This window comes from Passer domesticus, chromosome 5, assembly GCF_036417665.1.
Source record: "Passer domesticus isolate bPasDom1 chromosome 5, bPasDom1.hap1, whole genome shotgun sequence".
NCBI lineage: Eukaryota > Metazoa > Chordata > Aves > Passeriformes > Passeridae > Passer > Passer domesticus.
In genome coordinates this window covers 45,940,902-45,964,758 of record NC_087478.1, presented here as the reverse complement: position 1 = coordinate 45,964,758, position 23,857 = coordinate 45,940,902, and the positions used below count along the sequence as shown (strand labels likewise).

At 44.2% G+C, this 23,857-nt stretch overlaps 1 protein-coding gene and 1 long non-coding RNA gene across 2 annotated transcripts; both read left to right on the top strand.

The window, feature by feature from the left end:
• Window positions 1-554: 554 nt before the first annotated feature.
• Window positions 555-10,535, top strand: LOC135300490 (uncharacterized). The gene is made up of 5 exons (XR_010362329.1): window positions 555-1,028; window positions 3,648-3,895; window positions 5,960-6,097; window positions 6,500-6,629; window positions 7,973-10,535. It is a non-coding gene; the product is annotated as an uncharacterized LOC135300490 (long non-coding RNA).
• Window positions 10,536-11,663: 1,128 nt separating this feature from the next.
• Window positions 11,664-17,505, top strand: HEBP1 (heme binding protein 1). The gene is made up of 4 exons (XM_064419957.1): window positions 11,664-11,819; window positions 11,930-12,068; window positions 13,611-13,791; window positions 15,118-17,505. The coding sequence occupies exons 1-4, from the start codon at window positions 11,742-11,744 to the stop codon at window positions 15,287-15,289; spliced, it is 570 nt and encodes a 189-aa protein (XP_064276027.1). The 5' UTR covers window positions 11,664-11,741; the 3' UTR covers window positions 15,290-17,505.
• The last annotated feature ends 6,352 nt before the right edge of the window (window positions 17,506-23,857 follow it).

Genomic DNA, 23,857 nt, shown 5'->3' with positions numbered 1-23,857 from the left:
CAGTCCTTCGCCCTGTGAGAAAAGTGTCTTCTTTCTCACTGTAAAGTGCAGCGTCTTGGCTGTGGAAAATTGAATTGAGTAAGAACAGGCTGGTCAGGAAGCAAGAGGGTGTTCTTGCCAGTTGATACTGGAGAAGTAATACTAAGAAGAATGCAGATTTGGCCAAGGCACTCACAAGCAGTGCCATGGGTCTAGTCATGAGAGATGTGTGCAGCATTTCTCCAGCTTCGGGCTGTGGTGGCTGCACATCTTCTCAAATCACAGCACAATACCAGTTTGACACAGACATGAGACCAGAGTCAGGGGTTCACCCCCTGCTTGACAAAATTGATCCCTTTAACACCTTGCATTTATTTAGAAATCTTTTTATTAAGTACTGACCAGACCAAAAGCCTATTTGATTTGGCAAATGCAGACCTGGGGGAGGGGATCAAGGGAAAAAAAACAACAACACTGCAGCCGATTCATCCCTCCTTGTTTATTCCACTAGAAATAGATTTGGCAGAATGCATCAGGAATGAACTAATCAGCAGGGAATTAATTGGCGTATTAGTTAAAAGGCAGGAAGAAGGCGGTGAACAAATTCATGACTGGATGGCTGGAGGGTTCAAGCAGCCAGAGAGAAGCACTGCATAGTGGAAACTGTGACTAGCAGGAGAAGTCATCCAGCTGCGCCAGAGAGCCAGCGGTTGAGAGCTGCCCAAAAGAACCGGGGGCAAAGATAACACCAGTGTCCTTGGAGACAGAGCTGTTTCTGAGAAGGGCTCCATCGCCCTTCTTTCCTTCCCATAAGGCTCCCATGTGTGGGGAGAGATGGCCAGTTTGCAGGAGTGGGAGGGAGGGGTAAGAGAGGTGCAGCTGGAGGAGGCTCCACGGAAAGACTGTGGAACTGTGGAAAGCAGGGAAATGAAGAGGGACACGTCACTCGCTGCAAGCTGAAATGCAGAGGGGTTGGTAAGGGGAAGAAAGGAGCAGGCAGGCAGAGATTTGGAAGCTTCATCACAGAAGGACTGGCCTCAAGAGCAAAGGTAATGCTTGTATACAATTCTCTGCCTTCTTTCCCAGGAATGTTTTGTTTCTTCCTCTGGAGGAAACAGATCCATACACCTCAGAAAGAGGTTGTTGCATTGAGGCAACTAAAGGCACCTGTGGGAAGAGCCAGGAGAGGAAGGAATATGTGCAGACTGGCATGGACGTGGAGGTTGGAGGATTGCTACCTACAGAGAACAGGGTTGTGCAGAGTGAGAGAAATAGGGAGAAAGAAAGAGAAAGCAAATCCTTAGGCAGGTAGACTGTCAGACAGACAGACATGGAGAGTGCAAGGTCTGTGAGTGTCTAAGGAGAGAGAGAGGAAACTTCCTAAGAGGAAGGATCAAGTACTAAATGAGGGAGAGTTGAAGGTAAGACATATACTGAAAAAGCAGGCACTCCTGGAGAAGAGGCAGAAGGTGAATATTAGCTCCTCAAAATCAGCTGTACTTTACAGATCTATTGCAGCAGAGGTTTGCTTTGCACCTGGATGGCTTTTTGTTGGGTTTTTTTTAATTTTTTTTTTTTTTATTTCTTTACCTCCTGTATGGCTGCCTGCTGGTAACAGCATCACCTTAGCTGTCTGTCATCAGAGCTGTCAATCAGACCTCCTTGTTTGACAGGGTGGTCAGGCTATTTCAGGGATTCAGATGCCCTTCACCTTCACACAACATCCAGGTAGAAAATGTGCACTGTAACTCTTAGTTATATGAAAAAGCACTATTTAACTCAAATTTGTAGTCAAACTTGAAAAATTCAGGAGGATATTATTATTCCTACATATTGTTATTCTGACCTCAAACTGAGTGCATATGTGCACCAACATATAGAATTGTACCCACACATGTAAATTGAAGAATATTCCATTACAATGAATTTATAACAAAGGCTTCTGAAACAGGTGATAATCTAGCTGTACCACTGTGGCTGGCTTAATAGTGTAGGATCCAATTTTTAAAATTATTTTTGGCCTTTTTCATGATCTTTCCACCATTACATAATTCTACAAGCATATGCTAATGTTTGGATGTTTGGGGTTTTTTTCTTTTTTTTTTTTTTTCTTTCTTTTTTTTTTCTTTCCTTGGAGACCTAACAAATGCCATCCGCTTTGCAAGTAGAGCTTGCAAATACTTTGATTGTTCTGGACTCACAGGCTTGGCAACTTTCTCCTCTGAAAGCTTAGAGACCTTTCAAGATCCCAGGCTGGGAGTCTCACAGAACTGGCATTAGAAATTGTATGCAGCTACAATATACTTAATTTCTTTTAATAAGAAACTGTTTGGTTTATATAACTTAAACCTTCTTGAATCTAATACATAAAACAGAACCTGTCAGTTGGGTGTGTGTAAGTAATACAACCTTAAAATATTGCAATGGAAATAAAAGAGATAGAAGGAAAAAAGACAGAAAGGAATTCCAACAGTTTGCAAAACTAGCTTTATTATCTATTGAGATCCTTTACAAAATAGAGAATCTTAAACATACTTTGATGTTTAAATACCCATTATCATTGGAGTGAGAGCTACATTTTACATATTTATGATTCACCGGAGATCAAACTCCCTGATTCACTTAGAACTATATTTTATTTCCCTGCAAACGACCCAAAATCCAGGATCACTCTTCAGCTTCAGTCTGAAAGTAGCTCAAAAGGAACTTGAAAAAGTTATGAGAGGAGAACAGACCTCAAATGAAAAGCATTAATGTAATTCACTTGCATTTCAATGTTCAAATGCAGAAAAAAAATTCCTTAATTTTAGGTATCACGGCAGGGATTGATAACTGTAATCAACAACATCCTCTTCTCAAAGCAAGCATGGGCTTGAGCTGACACTCTGGGATGCTGATGCACTCAGAGAGGGCATGTGTTTGGAGCAGGCAGAAGTACAGGGGAAGGTTTCAAGCCCTCTTGATGTACAAGGGGCAGGCAAGCTCTGCATTGTAAAGCAACAACTTGCATGTCTGCAATAGGATGTGTGTGTTCTCCTCAGGCTTCAGGGGAGAGAGGGCTCTCTGAAATGAAGCTGTGTTTGGTACTAGAAGCAGGTAACCTTGGCAAATCCCCCATATCCTGGCAGGCAGCACCACCCACAAGCAGTGGTGCACTTCACTCATGACGCTCAACCCCAGTTGTCAAAGTCTGAGGCAGATACCAAGGAAATCTGAGGGCTCTGTTGTGATTACCCACTACATTGTGAGGGAGGATGAGCACTGGAAATGGAGCAACAAGAAACCAAAGGGGTTAATGGGAGAGGAACAGTGCTCAGAGTCCAAATACTGGCAGTACTCCTTTGCTTTGGGGCAGGGATTCTGGCTTGGATGGCACAAGTGCTGATCGCAGCAGGGCTGTGCTCCGGGTATTAAGCTAGCTGAGCTCTTTTATCATGCTGAAGTGAGGAATCAAAAGGTTAAATGATGAAAAAAAATATTGTGTAATAATGAGACAAATATGTTGGTCTTCACTGCCTGCAGATGAAGGGACTGTCCAGTGAATCACTGAGCCTGCTCTGCTCCAAGGGCAGAATGTGATGTAATATTCTGACAGCACTTCATATTATTGTAATTAATAGTAACAATAACAAAGCTAATATGTTGATATTGTTATTCTCTGCATTTAGGAAAGAGTTTCCATCCAAGGATGTGAGAGAGTTTTCCCTGCTTGTCCATCTGTGTTCTACCCTGATAGCACTTTCCAGTGCAACTCTGCAAAAGAGCTGAAGACATATTTGAATTGGCTGGGGATCTGGTTCCTGTTACGGATGACCCCGCAGACTTTTTCAGCTAGGAACTTTGTTAGTGAATATCCATTTGCTGTCTACAATTCCACCTAAGAGAGGGAAGATTGCTCATTTTCTGTGTGCCTGAGGTATGAGAACCTACTTCAAAGATGATTATAACCTGATGTTTACTGTAAAAATAAATTACAGTAGACCCCCAGGAATGCAGGGAGCAAAGCTACAAAGAAACTGGTCTGTGAGGGGCCCTGCAAATAGCACATGTGGGTATTGTGATTCATATGGACACCTGATGTCTTAAAATGTTGGAGCTCAAGTAGCGTGGATTTTCAGTGTAAGATGTAGGTGGAATTTATTACCACCCTACTTTTAACAAATGGAGAAAGATCAAAGTATCCCAGCTGTGGGGTATTGAAACAAGTGGGAGTTGGAAAGGATAAGGAATGGACAATCTCTACAGGGAGTTTTCCAATTAGCTTGGAAGCCACACTGTCTCCTTGATGTTGGCAGCATTTTCAAATCATTTGCAATTAGACACATGGGTGTCTGGTAAGTCCTTTCCCATCAGGGAAGATTAAAAAGGCATGTGCAGGGCACAGTCTTTCAAAGAAAGGGAGAAAAAAAAGCTGTAAAGGCTGGCACATTTATCTGGAAAAGCTGAGAGGTGGAGGAGGTATGGTGTCAATGCAAATAGCTTCAAGAAGGTCCATGAAGACCTTTTCATTATGAGCCTGGGTGATGTTGTCAGACCTTCTTAAAGATCTTTATTTTGGCAGCTCTGAGTTAGCAGGAAGAAAAGGTGTATGAATGTGTGAGATAGGAAGAAGGTAATTTATTTTTCCTTTAAATGAATACAGCAATTAGATGAAGAATACTAAATACAAATTACATCCTGACAGATGGAAAGTAATGTTTTTAAAGTATCATGACATTTTCCATTAGTATGGTTATATTCATAGTGATACTTTAAATAGTGGAAAAATAAATGCAGTTGCAATTAAAATGCACTAGTGATCAAATGTAAGAAAGGCACAAAGTGAAAGGAATTATTTATTTACTGCTTTATCTGCTACAGCTTCTGGTAGGTTTTGAGGAGACTGAATTCTTTCCAGATGGTTATATTATATTAAAAAAGAAATTTAATGTCCTCATATTTTGCAGTGAGATCTTAGGCTTTTTCTGCATGTACCTGAACAGGAGAATAATTGAGATTTTCTGGATGTGCCTGCTTCTCACATGCGCCACTCCATCACTGTGACTACAGATGACCAAAATCATCACTAAACCCCATGAACTTGGCAATGCATTTTTTCTGTTTGCTATATGCAATATGTGCATAATGGATATTTTCAGCCAATTTCTAGCAGAACAGCTGTTCGTAATTTATTTTTTTTTAATTAAAGTACCAGATTCAACACTGTGGGACTAATTTATTAGGAAAGAATAACAAATCAGCATGAGTAAGCTGTGGAGAGACTGATCTATCCTCTTACACTTAGGGATGGTACTTGCCCAGGAGGTTGTGAGGGTTAGGGTTGGCATGGGAATGATGGTAAACTTGAAAGAAAGCAAGGAGTTAGGTAAGTGTTCATATCAGTTCATATACCTGTCCTGTCAACTCTGCAGCTTTGCTCAGGAGGAACTGACCCCATGACACCAGGGCGAGGTGGAGATAGTACATGGCGGGTGGGGTGACCTTTGAGGCTCCATCACCCGGCAGCATCTAAGATATTGCCACTGGTTAGTGGATCAGACCAAAAAGAACATTTTTGTTTTATTCTGGCCACTAAGAAATGCTTAATAAATTGTTCAAAGGTTGTTTACCTTGTTTCTCCCAAATACAAAGTAGGGATGCAGTGATTTTCACAATTTGTAGCACCTCCTCCTGACACTGCTGGAACAATTGTAGCTATAAGGTGCTATCCCAACACAGCTACACAGGAAGCAAAGCTACTTCTCCAGCTGCTGCTAGTTGATGAAGCATCTCAGTACCACTCTGTTGCTTGAAAAGGAAGTTCATACCTGAGAAAAAGAAAAGTCCCTGTGCATCTGTAAAACCTATCCTGAGTAACTTGAACAACATTTTAAGTAAAAACATCACCAAAGAGAAATTTGGTTTTGTGATGACAGATGGGAAGTGGAGAAAGAGAAGAAAAAAGAAATAAAGCACTTAGCAAGATATTTTGTCTCCACAGAGACAGGGGGAAGTCAAGATCCTACAACAGCCATCATGGTGACTCTTCCTCTTGTCCTCCTCTTCATTCTTTTGCCCTGCAGTAAATCTCAGGAGGACTTTCTGGACCAGCATCAGAAATGGAACTACAGAGAAGGCGGTAGGAGGTCACAGTGGTGGTTCAGCGTGCGAGGTGTTCAGTAACTCAGAGATACAGATTCACTTATTTTGTCCTTGGAGTGAGATAAACAGTGCTCATTCATGACTGCTCTTTCTTGATTCCTGGGTAGCTGCTGGAGACTTCTGGGGAAAAAAATGCTTTTAGAAATAATCAGCTGGGTATCCAGTGACAGCAGAAAACCTGGGCACCTGGAGGCAGAGAATTACACTGTGAGGGAGAGTTACCTGCTTTTTAATTTAGATCCTCCATATGTTTAATATTTGGCATTTCATCGCAACTGAGTTGTGATGGGGAATGGAATCAAACTCAGAGCACTGGTTCGTATTTCCTTGTGCTGACATATTTGTTTTCCTCTCTTCCATGGACATCCTGCTAACCTAGCTGACAAGGTCAACATAGAAGGTGTTTACAGCATTACTCAAACCCTTGAGAAATGGGGAAATGACATCTTCTGGCAAATGAAGCATACCCTGCTGAACAACCCAAATGCTCTCCTGCCAGAGTTCTCCAGGTAATTCCTCTCATCTGGAGGTGGGATTCAGTCCTCTCCTGGGTGTCCTTCCCTGAGCAGGATTCATCTTCTTAAAGATGAATTTTCATATTTCTCAGTTGGGAGGAAATGAAACACGCTATCTCAGTACCTGTTTTGTTACCAGCTCTGATTAGTAAACTGAATACTCTGCTAACTATTTATTGTGAAACACTCTCAACTGCCATCATTGTATTACAATAATCTTCCTAAAGAAAATGTCCTTGGCATTTCTCACACTTGTGAGAGCAGGCTGGAAAAAAATCAATTGTTCTACAAATCTACACATGGGCTTGGCCACAGATCAGGGAAAAGAAGCTGATTTGGTCTGTGATGTTTTTTTATTTCAGTCTCTAACACCTAGATCTGAGAACTAGTTCATGTCATCATAGTCCCTCTTTGCATTGCTGATGATATTAATTGTTGAACAAACCCACAAAATTTACTTCAATCTCATATTTCCAGAAAGAGAGTAGGAAAGACTGAGAAAGAAAGAGAGGGAAAAGGAATACTGGGAATTGCTAGAAACCTAATTTCACTTAAATCAGAATTGTTCCTAAAGCAAGTAAAGTGGCTGTCTTCCATAACTAATTGTTCTCTTTAGCAACAAGAAAAAAAAAGTTTGCAAATATTACACATTGAACCAGTTGAAGAGGAAAGGCTAGAAGAATAAAAAAGGCATTGGGCAGGTAACTGTACAAATCAGGGTTTCAGCAGGATGAATCTTAGATTATACATTGGCCTTTGGCATCAAGTGGATTTCTCCCTGGCTGCATGGTGGCTGTTACTAGCACAGAATTTATCACAACTTTCCCACTGACAGTGCTGAAATTCACTGGTGCCTCTGATTATCAGGGACAATATTAAGTCTTGTATTTGGAAAGTTCTAACTTTAGTCCAGGAATATGTGATGAGAGTATCCAGCCATATATCCTGTACTGGGCTTTGAATTATGAGTTTCCTGGCAAGGACAAAGATTGGTCCATTAGAAATGTTGAGGACTAACAGCACTCCATGGAAACCACTGGCATAACCTCCAGGTGTACTCCTAGTTAATTATTACAAATTAAAATAAGGTGGTGGAAAGACCATATTGCTCATGCTGGTCCTGAAGCTTGCACTTTCCAGGGTTCAGATGGGGCACCTCAGACGAACTCCCATCACTGAAGAGCAGGGTAGCCTTGAAGCATCTTTTAATGGCTGCTTGCAACTCTTTCATCTCAAGGGCCCTTACCCAGCAAGAAGCAAAGGTCATGGTAAATTACTTTGCATGCTCAGAAACACTCCCTAAATGGAGTTATTCTTCTGTATTACTCTCTTTGTAGTCTCCGCCCTGTCTCTGCAGCTGTGGACAACCTTGTGAGGGAAGTCCAGTCGATAAGGAAAAGGCTGGAAGAACTGAACGAACGTCTCAATGTCATCAGCAAAACTGTCCTTCCCCTTCGACTGAATGCTCTGCAGAGCCAGAGGCGTGGAAATACTCAGCTCCGGAGACTCCCGACACACAGAAGAAGGTTATATGCTCGCAGGAGACCTCAGAGCACTTAATTCTCTACCAGAAAAAAGGGAAATCTTTATTTTTTTTTCATCTGCTTAAGCCTTTCTCAATGGGACATTGCTGGAGAGGAAAAAAGTAAAGCACACACACAAGTCAGCTTTGCTAAGGAGACCAGAACTTCTGCTTTTGTTGCTGCCTTCCAAACCTAGGTCAGTGGGCAAAACCTGGCCTTGTTCTTCATTGATGGCTGTTTTGTGTCCCAAGCAAAAACAAGTTGACAAGCTCAGTCTAGTTGAGCATGAATACCTTTATTCTATACAGGCACTCTTTTTGCTTACCAGAGGAAGGTCTTTCTATGAAGATCAGGTGAATTTCTTTCTCTGCCCTATTTTTAAAGCACTCCATCTGAAACAGCTGGGGAACTTGAACTTCAAAAGTGCTGAACAACTGATGAATGCAGAAAGATGGATTAGTGCTTGGCGCTTCCAGCTGGGCAGGGAGAGGGAGAGGAAGTTATGTTTCAAAATATTGCCTTAACCTATTGTCCATAGTCATATGTTCAGAGGGTGAGCAGGGCTGGATAACCTTGGTCTGTACATCATGCTTCAACACTGAAGATATATCAATTGCTAGGGACCAAATATGAACATCCACCTTCTGCAAAGAGTCTTTTTCTAGTTACCTGGAACTGTGCACTCAGAATGGTGATATTCATAATTTCCAGCACTCTGAAACATACTGAACTGATTTTGCCAAGACTCATAGAAACCATGGGATTTTTAATTTTTTTTTCCAAAATTATTTAGATACCTAATGGCAAAGACAGGTGTCTGGAAGGATTTTCCAAAATAGCTTAAGAGACTCTTCAGTCCCCAAAATCACAGATTCAATTGGTGTCTAGTTCACAGAGTATTTTCTCCACATGCCAGCACTGACCTCCAGACATTTCCCAACATCCTTTAGCACAATTAATATCTGTAGAAAATTAACAACCACACTTTCCAAAGACTTTGGTCCCTCAGGGATTACCCAGAATACCCTGCCTTCACCTTGTCTTTGCCTGTGTCTTTCTGACAATAAAGCTGGTGATAAAAAAAAGAGTGCATGAATCAAATGATGCACTGAATGGAGGATACAGTGGCCTTGCACTTCATGTCACTAAAGATAAATCCAATACAAAGATTTCCATTCAGCACTGTAGTCAACTGTGTATATGAAATGTGTTGAAACATAAGAAAGAGAGTCAGAGAGGAAAATAAACAGGTTGTCTTTAAGGTCTGGATGAAGCAATTTATGAGAACACAAATAAAGAATGGATTATGTCTAAATGATTGTGGGGGTGTCTGGCATGTCAGTTGTTTTGAAAACATTCTCCAGTCACAGTGAGGATGCAGACTAGCTATTTAAGGATTCCCAAAGCCTGAGTTTATGGAAAGAAATTCAGTGACAGTACAATAACCTCCAAAAGGAAAGGGGTAAAAACTAGTTTCATATGAAATCTTTCAGAATGGACTAGAAGAATTAACACAGTAAGAATGGACCAGAAGAATTAACACAATAAGAATTTTAGCTTCAATCTGGGAGTTAGTTGAGTGGGGGAGGTATGAGACAATCTGGAAATAATTCCTGGATGTAAGTTCAGGTTTTCAGAAAACAACGAAACTCGATCTTGACTCTCTTTGGCTTTTGCTTGGGAACTTGAAATGCTGCTTAGCTAGAGAAGGGGAAAATCAAGACTGTGGAAAGGCTGATAAAAAGATACAGTTGTGCCTTTGTTGAAGTTGTCATCATAATTTCTCAGGAAATGTAGAGCATTTTGATCCCAGAATATATTTCCATAAATTACAAGGAATAACAGGAGGGAAAGGCCCCTAACTTCTTGTTATTCTGCATTCAGAGTTTCTAGGTTGTGCTGTAGCAACAGCTGCATCCTTGCACAGACTGCTGATCCCTCCAAGGGATGCTTTGCTTGGGGCTGTAGGGACTGCTGGTTATTTTTGCCTATCTGGAGGAAGAGTACAACAGAAATGTTAGCTTTCATGGTCATATTTTAGACCAAGCATTTTATCAGGCAACCTGAAGTTGTATAAATTGAGGACTACTTGAAATACAAAGATGAGACTTCCCTAAGTCCCTCAAGTTACAGATGGCTGGTGGTGGGAGGCCAGACTAGATCATTGCATACTTTTACTTTATTCTTAGATGTCCACCACCAGCTTCTGCCAGAGACAGAGGACAGGGCAAGATGGACCCCCAGTCTAACCCAGTCCACATATTCCTACTTTGATATGTGCAAGTTTGTAGTCTTGGCAAACCTGCTCAGCACAATGGAGAAAGTCACCATCTACTTTAAAAGAGAACAAATAAGCTGCAGCATGGAATGTATGCTACAATTCTCCAGTTTTTTGCATAATGGTGAATAAACCAAGTAATATAAATGGTTAATAAATTACTAGTCTGTGACCTTGTCACCAGTGACAGCAGCCCTGTCATTCACTGAGAAAGCCCATGCCAGGCTCCAGCCCAGCTCCCTGACCTGGACACAGTCTGTTTAATCAGATGATAACAGCCAGCTTCTTTAACCTCTTTGCACAACCCTCTCTCTAGATGGAGAAGTTTAGTGTCCTATTTATCTTATAATTTTACTTTTTGCTCTTTAAGAGTGTAGGAAGGTTATGCGCCAGCCTACTTCTGTACTGTTCACCTTCAATTTGAGGAGGCAGCAGTCCAGCTGAGCAACTTGAGATGCCTCTACCCCATCTGCCTGGGGAAGCTGGCCTGACCCATGGGACTGATTCCCAGGCACTGGTATTTGATTTCTGCTTCTGCTAACCTCTTCTTAAAGATCCTGGGTAAGGCACTTTCTGTAGCTGGCACTTGTCCTTAGAGGTGGCTTATACAACAAAAAACCACTCGTCACAAGGTGTCTAAGTCTTCTATGCATATAAATGTATCCAGCTACAGAAGCCATCTAAGCTCTCTGCTGTGTTCATTCACATTTCTGGGAAAGGATCTGGATGGAACTTTTAAACTGAGGTGACCAGGTGGGTGGTCAGTGGAAGGAGATCAAGTATCATTAGGAACATTCTAAAATCTACCCTTCACCTAAAGCTTACAATATCCAGTGACCAGACCACCTCCTTAAAAAACAACTACATTCCCCTTATTTATGTTTATTTTTAAAAAACCCAAATCACAAAAGACCAAAAAAAACAAGAGGTTATGATTTTGCAACTCCTGGACCATGGTGCCCTTCCACGCTATGCATGACACACTTTGCCAGTACTTCCCTTTTCCTGTATTTCACTTCTTTCATATCCCCTCTCACATTTCCTGTCTTCCAGAGATGAACACCATCTGTTCCCGCACTTCATGACCCCTCGCACTTCTCGGCGCCCCCCACACTCCGCGCTCCGGCCGCGCTCCGCCGCCGCTGCCCGCACGGCGCGGGCCCGGGCGCGCCCCGGGGGCGATGGCCGCGCTGCGGGCGGGGCGGCGCCGGCCCTCCCACCGCCGCCGAGCGGGGCCCAGCCCAGCCCAGCCGGGCCGAGCCGAGCCGGGCCGAGCCGAGCGGGGCCGGGCAGAGCCGCGGCATCATGCTGGGCATGGTGAAGAACTCGCTGCTGAGCACGGTGGAGGCATGGCCCTGCCGCCTGCTGAGCAAGGGCGAGAAGGTCTGTGCGGGGCGGGCGGCGCTGCTCCCGGGCCGTCCTGCGCCAAGGCGCTGCGAGGGAAAGCGGGGATCGGCCCCGGGCAGCGCCTCCACCCCCATCTCCTTCCCCAGGATCAGGTCAGCTACGAGGAGAGGACGTACGAGGGCGGGAGGTTCGCGGCGGTGGAGCTGGTGGGGAAGGCGTTCGACGAAGCCTCGAAGGAAGGGGCAGTCAAGCTCCTCAAGTATGTCGGAGGAAGCAACGACAAGGGTGAGAGATGCTGCCTGCCCCGCGGGGCTTGGCGGGTGTTTGTGCCTGAGGCTTGGTGAAAGCAGGATGGATGGAGGCAATGGCACTGCAGGCCCGCCTGGCTTGTGGCTCCTGGCACTGGGTCTTGGATGGGGATGGCCCCTCGCTGGTAAAAGTAAGTTTGCAGCAGGCTAAGTCGTGCCCAGCCAACTCATGAGTCCACTATGAGTCCGCTTATAACCCATCTCTGTTTCTCCACTTATAACCCATCTCTGTTTCTCCACTTATAAGCCATCTCTGTTTCAGGATGAAATCTCAAAAATTATTTGTTTAAACAGGAATGAGTTACCTTGTAGCTGGGATAACATGAGGACAGGCAGACATGGATCTATCACAGCTCCCTGGGTGAGCAGTAGCTGATGAAATCCAGGTTATCTGGGGCACTTCATTTCTATGGTGTGCCCTTGTGGGCAGTGAAATAACAGTTACGACCTTGATATTTTATCTGGCTATTTTTATTCATGAAAGGGTAACGAACAGTGAGCTTCCTTTTTAATGGTATGTTTTAATGTTTTATGGCAGTGCTTCCAGGTGATTGCTTCATCTTACTAAAATGTGCTCCAATGAATGTTAACCATTCATAGCAGGTGAAGACTACAGAGTAGCTCTGAGGCATATACATGTTCTTGAACACCTTTCTCCAGCATCTAGTAGAGGGACTAGTGTAGTCCCTATAGGAGTAGGAGGTGGATGCAGTGGGAAATGGTATTTGCAGCAACATTTTTGGAAAGGTGATGATTGCTATTGCTGTAGTAGAAAGGGTGCCTTCTATAACATGTGACACAAACACAGGTATGACATCAAAGGAAAATAAATGAGAAAGATGGCTTGATCTCAGCTGTTTTTATGGCTGCCTGGGAATGAGGTTTAGGGGTTCCCTACTGCTGCAAGAAAAGTGAAGAAAACTGGTCTTCAGTGCCATGTGATACTTCTTGGTGTTAATGAGTAGGAAAAAGCCATGCTGTTCCTGGAGTGTGGAAAGCATGGACAGTCCTGCTGAAAGCCATAGCAGCACAGAGGTTTGGGGCACTGGAACTTGTAGGATGTCTGGAAGCATTTGGGAGGTTTTAAGAGAAAGCTTCTGTCAGCCAGTGTTGGCTGTGGGCTCACAAGTAAATGCAGATAGTGTTAATTTAAATGCTGATGTAGATTTAGACATGCCACTGGCCTGCCCTGGAGCTACAGATCCTGCTGTCTTACAGCTGACTTGTCAGAAGAGCAGAGTGTCTAACAGAACCACAGAAGCAGCACCATTAATAAAAAGCATTCCAGAGGTCAGTTGGGACACTTCCTTCCCAGGCTCCTGGTGTGGAGAGAGAGCTTGGCCCAAGCAGAGGCCTGATGATGGCTGTTCTGCTTCCCTAGAGGAGCCCAGTCCTGACAAGGAGTTTGTTCATATGACGAGTTTTCCAAAATTAAAATTAGCTTTTGTGAATTCCCTGTTAATTTTGTGAGTTCCTGAGAGCCTAGACTTCTTTAGTAATGTCTGTTTGTCTGTTTCAGGGGTTGGAATGGGCATGACTGCTCCTGTCTCCATCACTGCTTTTCCTGCTGAAGATGGCTCCTTTCAGCAGAAGGTGAAAGTCTCTCTGCGGATCCCAAGCCAGTTTCAAGACAACCCTCCATGTCCTACTGATGAAAGTGTTAAGATTGAAGAAAGACAGGGGATGACCATTTATTCCACGTAAGGAATGCGTCCTGGGATCTCCAGTCTCCAGTGATGAGGTCTTTAGGGTGCTCTGATAAGCAGTGTTTGTTTTACCAGGTGACATGCTGTACAAGGGGTCCATGTGGCAGAAGCAGGTGGAGGAGTATGTCTAGACTGAAGACAGGTGTTTTATGTCACTTTTTACCCCTGGTCATGCTGCACTGATGTAGAATATGGATTTTTTTCCACTGGGTAAACAAGTGTGGAGGCTAGCCCTGAAAGATACCCTGCCATTTCTATTGTATGAATCTATGGTTTTTCCCACTTTCTGGGTTCCAGATTGTTCACGGTCATTAAGAATGTTCTTTGGTGCAGTTCACAAACTGTCCACTGAAGCCCCATTCAGATGGACTTATACCAGACTCCACCATGAAAACAAGGAGCCACTGCATTGCCTCAAGTCGCTTTTGAATGTCTTGGGGTGTTGACTGACAGCCCTGACTCAAAACTAGCATCACAATAGCAATAAGTTCTTCACCTTGTCTTTACCCTTTGGAGGTTCCCCTGCCTACTTTCATGAACTATTTTGGCTGACTCTAACTGACTTCTTTCTTGCCTCCAACTGCTGCTTGGCTTTTGCTCTGGGTGTGGGCGACTTCTGCAATATCAGCCTGTTTTGTCTCAAATTTCAGCCCTGAGGAGGGTGGTGAGGTGCAGGCTGACATGGAAACAGTTCCTGTTGGTGGGAGGTCGACATAAACCAGACCCATTTCAGTCCACGCCTTTTGAATGGCATTGTGTTCTGTAATTGCCAATTGTGTGTTCCTACGTCCCCTTTTTCTTGGGCTAGCTCGAGTTTGGCTTTCCTTCATGATCTTTCCAGCAGACGGTTGTTCACACCACAGTGAACAGTGGTTGTTGACAGCATTGGTGGGGACTGTGGGCTGAGCTGACTTGGAGATAACCTTGTATTTTAGAAAGTTGTTTCTCTGATATGGAGCTGATTCACAGGGCAGGGCCATTCTGCTGGCTGACATACGTGGGGCTGTTTGGGGGGATCCCTTTGGGGCCTCCCAATGGATGACTGCCCAGGGACTTTTGTTATTGGGCTTGGTGGGCCCAGGCAGATTTTATCTCATGCGCTTGTCAGGTTGCATGTCACCCTTGGCTGTGTCACCCATGGGATTTCATCTGTCCCAGATGAAGTGTGCTGCTTCACAATGAACAGTGCACACATGAGTGCATGCTGGCAGGGCCTGGATCAAAATGCATGTCTAAATATACTGTGGCTATTTATTGTTCTCTCTTTCCTCCTTCTGTATTTTTCCAGGACTGCTCAACACCTCTCTGGTTTCTTTGCAGGCAGTTTGGTGGCTATGCCAAAGAGGCAGATTACGTGAGCTATGCAGCCAAGCTGAAGGCTGCTCTGGGGAGTGATGCTGCATACCACAAGGATTTCTACCTGTGCAATGGTTATGACCCCCCCATGAAGCCTTACGGACGCCGCAATGAGGTCTGGTTTGTGAAGGAGTGAACATCTGGCTCCCCGTGGTGCTGCCTTGCTCTGATAACCTCCCCACACTATGTCCCTGTCCTCTTTAAAATAAACTAAGAATTCAGCAGAGGCAAAAAACTCTCACTGCCTTTTTCCATGCCTATGCCTTAGTCTTTTATGGACCATGAAAATCATTTTAGAAGAGCACTTCCTGACCCTCCTGATGCTTCTTCATTCCAGACCAGGTCTTCAGCCACACAGACTCTCTTGATCTCTCCATGGCTTGTTTTTATCTCCTTTGTGCTTCCAGAGTTCAGTGCTGAGAAAGCCAAAAGTACTTAATTGACTGGTGCCTGACAGGAGTCACGTCCAAGTGTAGGCAGACTGTTAGTCTCACCTGAGACAGGCAGGGGAGCATGACAAAAGTGCATACAGAGACTTTTTTTATCTCCTTCAGTTTGCTGCAGCTGTAAAATGCTGCTTTTATCTTTGCCATTCCACAAACAATTTAAAGGGACACAGGCATTGCTGCCAACACAGCATAGAGAAAATAAACATCCTTTACATTAATTCAGGGCGTGCAGAAGATCAGCGCTTCTGTCAGCTGTCTGAGAAATGCCATTCAGAGAAAGATCCAGGTTCTGTTTGCAGCTTTCTTTTGTTTGAGGACAGATGTTTTGGCGTGTGCTGTGTCTTCATCTCAGCTAGCAGCTGGACAATGTGACCTGGAGACCTCAAGATTGTTTCTTCACCTTCCTATTACTTCTGTGTAACATTTCTTTAAAACTAGCCTGTGCAAGGGCCAAAGCAGAAATGTGTGTGGTTATGTAATTGAATTAAAGAATGCAAGGCTGGGAAGAAAGCAAATGCTTATGACTTGTGATCTGAGGGTGCATTTGAAGAATGGTGAATATATGGTGTGAAACTAACATGGATGCCAACCTAAAAAACTTTTCTTAAAAGGTGTCAATTTTTGAAGGGCTACTCAGACCAGCTGTTTTCTTTAGAGGAAGAAAAGGAAAGCATGGCTGTCCTGGAAAACAGGGACTTGGGTCAAATAATGAGTAGCCTTTGGAAACTTCAGATACAATAGCGAGTGTGGGTCATGTTTCAGGAAGAGTGGCAATGTTGAAATGCCAGGCATCAAACCATTATTTTAGCTGTTGGCTCTGCCAGGGACACAGCAGAGTGCCCACAGTGGGAACACTCACCCTGCTACTGGGTGTGTATAACTCACTACCTGCACTAAAAGAGGTGTGCTCCTCTGGTGGTGAAGTGCCCCATAGTTCAGGTGCTTTCCAAAAGCCATTTTCCCCTGGAGCTGAAAGAGACATTTGTCAGCTGGCATTGTGGCTGCTGGCTGGTCAAGCTGTTGCACGTGTGCCTGCTTTCTGAGAACAAATCTCAGCAGGAAAAGGAGAAAACCTGAGGTTTTGATGTGCTTTTTTTTTCTCTCTTGCTGAGCTGTATAAGGGCTTTGCTGTGAACTTCATGAGAGTTTCAGTCACCTGTGTGCAAGAGCAGCTAGTTCAGGATGGGTAAAAAGAGCAGATGTCATTTAATTAAGCAAAAAACCAAACAACAATGACAGGGAAAAGATACTGGCTGTGGTTAGTGATTGCAGTGCAGGGGAGGAAGAATAAAAAGAGAAATCAAGAGAAAGAATTGGGCTTTTGAAGGAATTTTTGAAGCAGCAAATGCCCTTTTAAGCTTGTCCCTTTGTTCAAATCCAAAGGGATTGTTCATGTCCCAGATTATTTTAACCTGTGTGGGCGAGGAATGGAGGAGCACAGTATTGTCCATTTTGTGCCTTCCCAGGTTCGTTTTGGAACTTTTGTGGATACAGTCTGGTGACCTGTAGGTGAATGCCTTTCAATGATCAAAACCTTGAAATTTCTCAAAATTTATCTTGTGAAATCTCAGATGTTAGAGATGCCAGTAATAAACCTGGTATAAACAGAGCTTTTCAGCTCAGCAGCATGGTGGGGTTCTTTTATAAAGTGCATACCCTCTGAACGGAGATTGAGAGCTTCAGACCCAACAGTGAGAGTAAACATCTGTAGGCTCTGCCTCTGCAGCCCTGCTACTGGCCTTTTGCATCAGGCAGGCAGGATAGAATTTCATAAACATTGTTATATAATGTCAAAGCCTTATGCAAACTGAATTGCCTTTTCTGTACACACAAAGATGCCTGTGTTTTGTCTGCATTTTCTAGTTTTGAAAAAAAAAATAAATAATAATATTGTGATTTACAACTTTTGTTCTGATCTCTGACTTTGTGAGCTCAGTAGGAGTAGTTGATTTGCTAGACCGTAGGTTGCCAGTTTATCTTTCTGTTTGGGGTACAAATCATGTCACAGCATTTATAAATAGTCATAATGCTTTTTCCAATAAATCACTGTTTTGGGTATCCTGGTGTGGCTCTGCATTATCTGCCTGTGAGAGACAGGAGCTGATGAAATAATCTCCTTCATTTGTTCCAGCCATTGAGAGGCTTTGAGCAATGTATTTGTGTTAATGTAGAAACAATGGGCTCGCTTACCTGAGGAAAATTATGTGTTCCTGTGGCTGGGGTTCACAGGCAATAAACACATTAATGTTCAGGCAGATACTGGTGACTGATTTTCAACATGATCTATGATCCAGAAATGTTAGATATTTTGTCCCATTGAGGTCCATCTAGCTTGGTGCCCTGTCCCTGTGATGGACAGTAGTGGACACCTGAGTCAAGATTACAGGAACTGTGGGCTCAGACCTCCTCTAAATATTTCCCTATCTCTAATATGATGTGGCCCAGGGATTTTTGTTATTGTGCTTGGTGGACCCAGGTAAATTTTATCTCATGCATTTGTCAGGTTGCTTTCTAGAAATAATGTAGTTACTATCCATGGCACCCTTTTGCCCTTGGTTATGGAAAGGTAAAAACACTCTGTCTGAGGGTTCCCAGCAGGCTGTCTCTCTGCTCCTTAGGCAGCTTTTTGATATGCCTCTGTCACTGCAAGTGAATGTTTGTTTGGACAGCCAGAGTCGCTGTTGACATTGGAGGATTTCCAGCCACCTCTTTATGCTGGGGCCAGAAGTCAGAGGTGCGTTCTGGATTTTGACCCAAGGCCAGCATGGCCACAGACACTGTTACATGCAGTTGACTCCTGAACAGATGTTAAAACAAAAAACATTTTCTCCATCCCCTGCAGTATTTCTGAGTGCAGCAGATTACCTAGAGACCTCCTTGCTTCTCTTCTGCACCTGTGCAATGTCCTTTTCTGCCTCCAGTGAATGCTGAGATGAAGAGATTTTGGTGCTTTTCAGTTGTTCCACAGGGCACCATGACGTTGCCTTTTGTGTGTTGGTTTAAGAAGACAGGGGCAGGGAAACTGAAAGGTGGATGTTTCTCCGTGCTGAGGCCCCTCAGTGCTGCCAGAGGTCACCTTGCTGGGTTGTTAGGATGTGGTGGGTTTGTGCATCACACCCTGCATTGCTGCCCGTGGTCCCTTTCCCATTGCCTCACTTGTCAGGGCGGGGAACAGCTCCAGGTCTGTGCTGCCTGCTGGGCTGGACGGGCTCAGCAGGGCAGTGGCCTCGGGAATTATCTCTGCCTCCCAGATACAGGAGTGTCCTTGCTGCTTATTAGCAGCTGGGCAGGTCCCTCTCAGTGCTATGCAAAGCAGTGGTATGACGGCGATAGGACTGGCCACAGGAATGGCTGCATTTAAACAGAGCCAAATTTAAAAGCATAATTTTGATGGGAGTTGTACACACGCCATGGAGATTTATCTGTGCTGGATATACAACTTTCCTAAGCTACTCCACTTGTTAGTAAGGAATTTTCCTGCTGGTATTAACCATGGCAAACCCTATATATTTATATATATATGTATGTGCATATGGGTATAAATGTAATATATGTAGTGTGTATGTAGAGCAGTTACTTTGATCTGTTGTTTGGCTTCTGTAGTCACTGAATAACTCACTAGAGTGAATGCAGCCACAGGGTGAACATTTGCAGACTGAAGTTTTAAGACTGCTAGAATGAGAGCTTTGTTAGCTTCAGAAAGAAATGCTTTACTTTGTAGACACATGCCTTAGTATATCTAACACTGCATTAAGAGGATGACAGCCTTTATAAAAGAGCTAATTGGTTAAGTTGTCCATATACATCTTGCCAGGCTTATAATACTCCAGTCGCTTTGAGGGGATGGGTGATCTATGGTGAGTGAGGAAGTAACATCATTATTTCCCCATTTTCATCAATCCCCGTGGCAAAGAGTGTGTGAGCAGCTATTGTGCTTATGGTCACAAATTTTCAGTTTTGCAATGCTGCCCCAAGGCGATGGGTCAGAGGAGGAAGATTGTGGCTCCTAGCTCACGTTGTCCCTCCCTATTTAATTACAATAATACTTCTTTTATAACAGCACTCTGAGCAGCAGCTCTCTTTCTTCTGTGACAGCACTTCAGCCACACTGAGCTAAAAAACACTGAGCTCTTTTAACAGGACCATAAGTAGCTTTGGATGTATAACGCCTCTATAAAACTGCTTGGCAACATGATTTATTAGAGCAGGATCAGTGGTAAAAGTGACTTCTCTGACAGTAATGGATGAAACACTTCCAGCATAGCTACTCTGTCTCTGCTTGGTGCCTATGCCAACAGCAGGCTGGTTTTGTCAGCTCATTCATAATCTCTGCTTTGCTCTCAGCAGAATCCGTTGCACAAGACAACGTTTCAGCCATGGCAGATGCTTTTTTTCCTAGTCCTCTGTGGGAACTGCTGCAGAAGATGGGTCAGTGCAAATGCTGCTTGATTCCTGAGACTCTGTCTGCTTAATTCTACATCCAGACCCTATACCTAGGTGGGAGTTGGGTGCATGCCACTCCCATACCCCTCACTGCTGCCCACCCCCATGAAGAGAAATTTGAGTGACTGGGGTGAAAGGAGCTGCACTGTTCTTAGACTGAGTGTGAAGTCTGACTGATCGGCAGCCCAAGGAAGTCTCAGATGTATCCTCTGTGCACTCCCTGTGAGAAGACAACATTGGGAAGCCTGAATCTAAGGTGCAGATTTTTAAAAGTACCAGTGGAAGTGAAAGATCCCAGAAACCACATCCTGCAACACACCGTGTGCTGCAGCAGCCTGATCTGCATTGTGACTGGAATAACCTTGGGTGTGCAAAGTGTCCCTGGCAGTGTGACCTGACGGTGGGGCTCCTTCTGCTGGGGCAGCAGAGCCCAGCCTGTGCCACGTGGGCAGCTGCACCACCCACCCTGCCTGAGCCTGGACTTGGAAGCTAGGTGGGGTCTAAGAGACCCACTTGTGTTTGGGATGTGTCTTCTTCAGCACATGAAGGCAGAGAAGGATTGCCATGGCAACTATTCTCGAGTATTTTTCCAGTGTTTTCCAATCTTATTCATTTTTTCTTATATCCCTTGTGTTTAATTTAAGGCCTTTCCTAACTGGAGTCCAAAAAAACCAATTGAAGTGAATTCTCTGATTAGACAAAAAGTTCAGACACCTTCCCACACAACTTGTGAAGTACAAGATCAACAGAATTTAATGTTGCTGTGAGTAAGAGGAGATCTGAAATTTGAAATGCATTGTACCCAGACAAATGAAATAAATGAAGCCTTTTACTTAAAGCAAAACATTGAAATAAAAGATAGTGTACAGCATGACAATTTTGGGTCCTCCCTTGCTGGTAGATCTTTCTAGGCTGTTTAAACACTGATTATAGACTTTCTTAATCTTCTTTATGACTCAGCTTTCTGAAGGAAGAACTTTCAAAATCAACATGTGCTGGCTCATTGAAGTATCTTTCATGAACTATAGTATTATTTAGTCTAGGTACTTTGAGGGGAATGGTTATTGCAGTGGTGTTTCTTTGGGGTAATTACCATGCCTCTCATTTTCCAGTACCTTGCTTCCACTTTGTTTATGTTTTGGCTGGGATAGAGTTAATTTCCTTCATAGTAGCTGGTGTGGGGCTGTGCTTTGGATTTGTGCTGAAAACAGTGTTGACAATACAGGATGGTTTTGGTGTTGCTGAGCAGTGCTTACACAGAGCCAAGGCCTTTTCTGCTTCTCGTTGCAAGTATGCCAGGGGTGCACAAGAAGCTGGCAGGGGAGAGAGCTGGGACAGTTAACCCCAGCTGATATTCCATTCCACATGGGGCCACACAGCCTGTAAAGCGGGGGGAAGAAGGCGGGCGATGTTCAGAGTGGGGTCATTTTTCTTGCCAAGGAACTGTTGGTGGGTTGGTTGAAGGCAGTGTCTCTGGTGCCCTGTGCCTCCCTCCCTTTGCCTTGCTGGATGCTGGGGGAGCCTGACAAGCCCCTTTCAACAGGGCTTGTGCTGTGGTGGCTCAGCACAGTTAATCACAGAAGAGGAACAAGAGATTCCTCCCAGCTTCTCCAGCCCTGCCTTGAGACAGATTATGTCTCCTCCCTACAGCAGGGAACAAAGATCTCCCTGGAAATTCCCTGCCTGACTCTTGTCCTGCTGTGTTGCCATCTGCTTTGCACAAGACTCGGGTATATGCCTTTGTGGAAAGCACTGCTCTTCCTCTGAGGACATCTTTGGCACTGCTTCCCTGGAGGGGTGAAACCCCGAGGCACAAAGTGCAGCTGAGACTGCACTCCTCCCTGTCCCAAGGCAGGGAGGGAAACAGAAATGACAATTTTATGAGATACTGCATCTTGGGATTCTGGTCTAAAACACTCTCCAGTTGGAAACCTGCCCAGCTCATTTCAAAATGGTGAAAGCAGTCCTGCAGGTTTTGATCCAAATGAGGTAACAGGGCCTGGAGGAAACAGAGGTGGGAAAATTGGGTGCAGTTTGAAGCATGCAGGCTTCCCAGGTGTGGTTTTGTGCCTCCCAGGTGTATTTGTTGATCTGCCCGTGTGCTGACCCCTGTGTAGCTTCATGCCACACCTCTCACTGGGCATGGCAGTGGCACTGCTCACACGTGGGGCAGGCAGTGCCCTTTCCCCACTTTGCCTCTCAGGTGCAGGCGTGGTTTGTATCAGTTTCTGAATGGCTGCACAGGACATCTCTCTGAATCCAGAAATGAAGGCCAGATCTTGAGCCAGGGGAGTCGTTTGGCTGGAGACAGCTCTCCACAGAGCTGGTTTGTTAACAGGCAACAGGAGTTCATCTATTTTTCATCATGATGATGCTATTTCTGAATAAGAGAGAAAAATGCGGGCTTATTTCTGAAGCATATGATTTAGGTTTTGGCCTTTAAAGATTTGTTTATTTTGAATGGAAGCCCAGAATGCACATAATGTAGCAAAAAACTGCAGATACAGACAGGGATTTTTGTTTCACCTTTCAAGTTACTCCCACTCCTGATGCTAGGGCAGTAGCATTTGAAAAGGCTTTGAATGTTTTTCCTTTCCTTGGAAAGAAACAAATGAAAATAATGATCCTGAAGCAATACTGAAGGCACCTGCTTCCAGATTACTCTGCTGAAAGCAGCAAGGTACAACCAGGCACCCCAGGGAGATGAAGAAAATATCCTGGGAGCTGCCACCCTGACAGAGTTTCCCTGTGACTGCAGTTCCTGTTCCAGGGACATTTAGGAAGGGGATGAATACGAGCTCCCCAGACAGTCCTGATGGGAAGGTAAGCACAATTGTTTTCTGAAATGTTTGATCCCATAATCCACAAATCCGTTTATCATAAATAGCCTTTCAAATTGTTGTGGCAAACTCTTCTGGACTGATTCCAGCTTCTGAATTATGAGAAGCTAAAAATGGTGTCTATTCCCATGGCTATAGACAGAGAGATGCTACTCAGCAACAAATGCACCACCAAGTGCCTTAAAAATAGCCCCTGTGGAATTATTCAGTGTTTGGGACTTGTCATTTCATATGGGTAAAAATTGATTCATTTTGGCACAAAATATGCATAATATGTATCCACAGCTTTATAAATAGCATTTATAAAATTATGTGTATAATTTTATATTAAATTCATGCTGAGCGAAGAGACAAAACAATCAACAGGAACTTAACACAAGTTTTGTTTTTAGATAATTTTAAGACTTTTTTCTTAGAAATACAGTTGTCAAAAAAGACCTTTCATCTCACTTGCCCTTGCAGTGGTACTGGGGGGTGGGGAGTATAAGGTCTTGTTGGAGGCATCTTTCCTTTTCCACTTATGGGCTCTGCTGAAAGGGAGAAGGTACAAATAAGAAGGCTTTGCTGCTGCCCTGTTCCAGGCTTTCCTGTCCACCCTCTACCCTGTAGAGCCTGGCTGAGGCTGAATGTCCTTCTTGCCTCTAGGAAAGGGAGAAAAGTAGGGCAGGTAAACCAATATCCTAGAAAACATTTTACAAAATTGGAGCAATAATGCAGCAGAACGAAATGTGAGGCCTTATAGGCATGGACAACAATTTTGTCAGTGAACAGAAGTGGTTTTGTTCACTCACACTTGCACTCCTGTACTCAGGCGCAGTGGATGCCAAGTGTGGATCACTCTGGGTCACATTGCCACAGGCGCCACTGATAGTCCTGAGTGGGGACAGAGCACCAGAGCAGGGACCCACGGCCTGCCAGGAAGTGCAGGATGGAGAGCTGCACCTGTGAGCAGGAGGATGTCACCCCATACAG

Coding starts and splice junctions, on each gene's coding strand:
- HEBP1 (XM_064419957.1), top strand. CDS start 11,742: ATGCTGGGCATGGTGAAGAACTCGCTGCTGAGCACGGTGGAGGCATGG. Junction 11,820..11,929: donor TGCTGAGCAAGGGCGAGAAG/GTCTGTGCGGGG, acceptor CTCCTTCCCCAG/GATCAGGTCAGCTACGAGGA. Junction 13,792..15,117: donor GGGATGACCATTTATTCCAC/GTAAGGAATGCG, acceptor GTTTCTTTGCAG/GCAGTTTGGTGGCTATGCCA.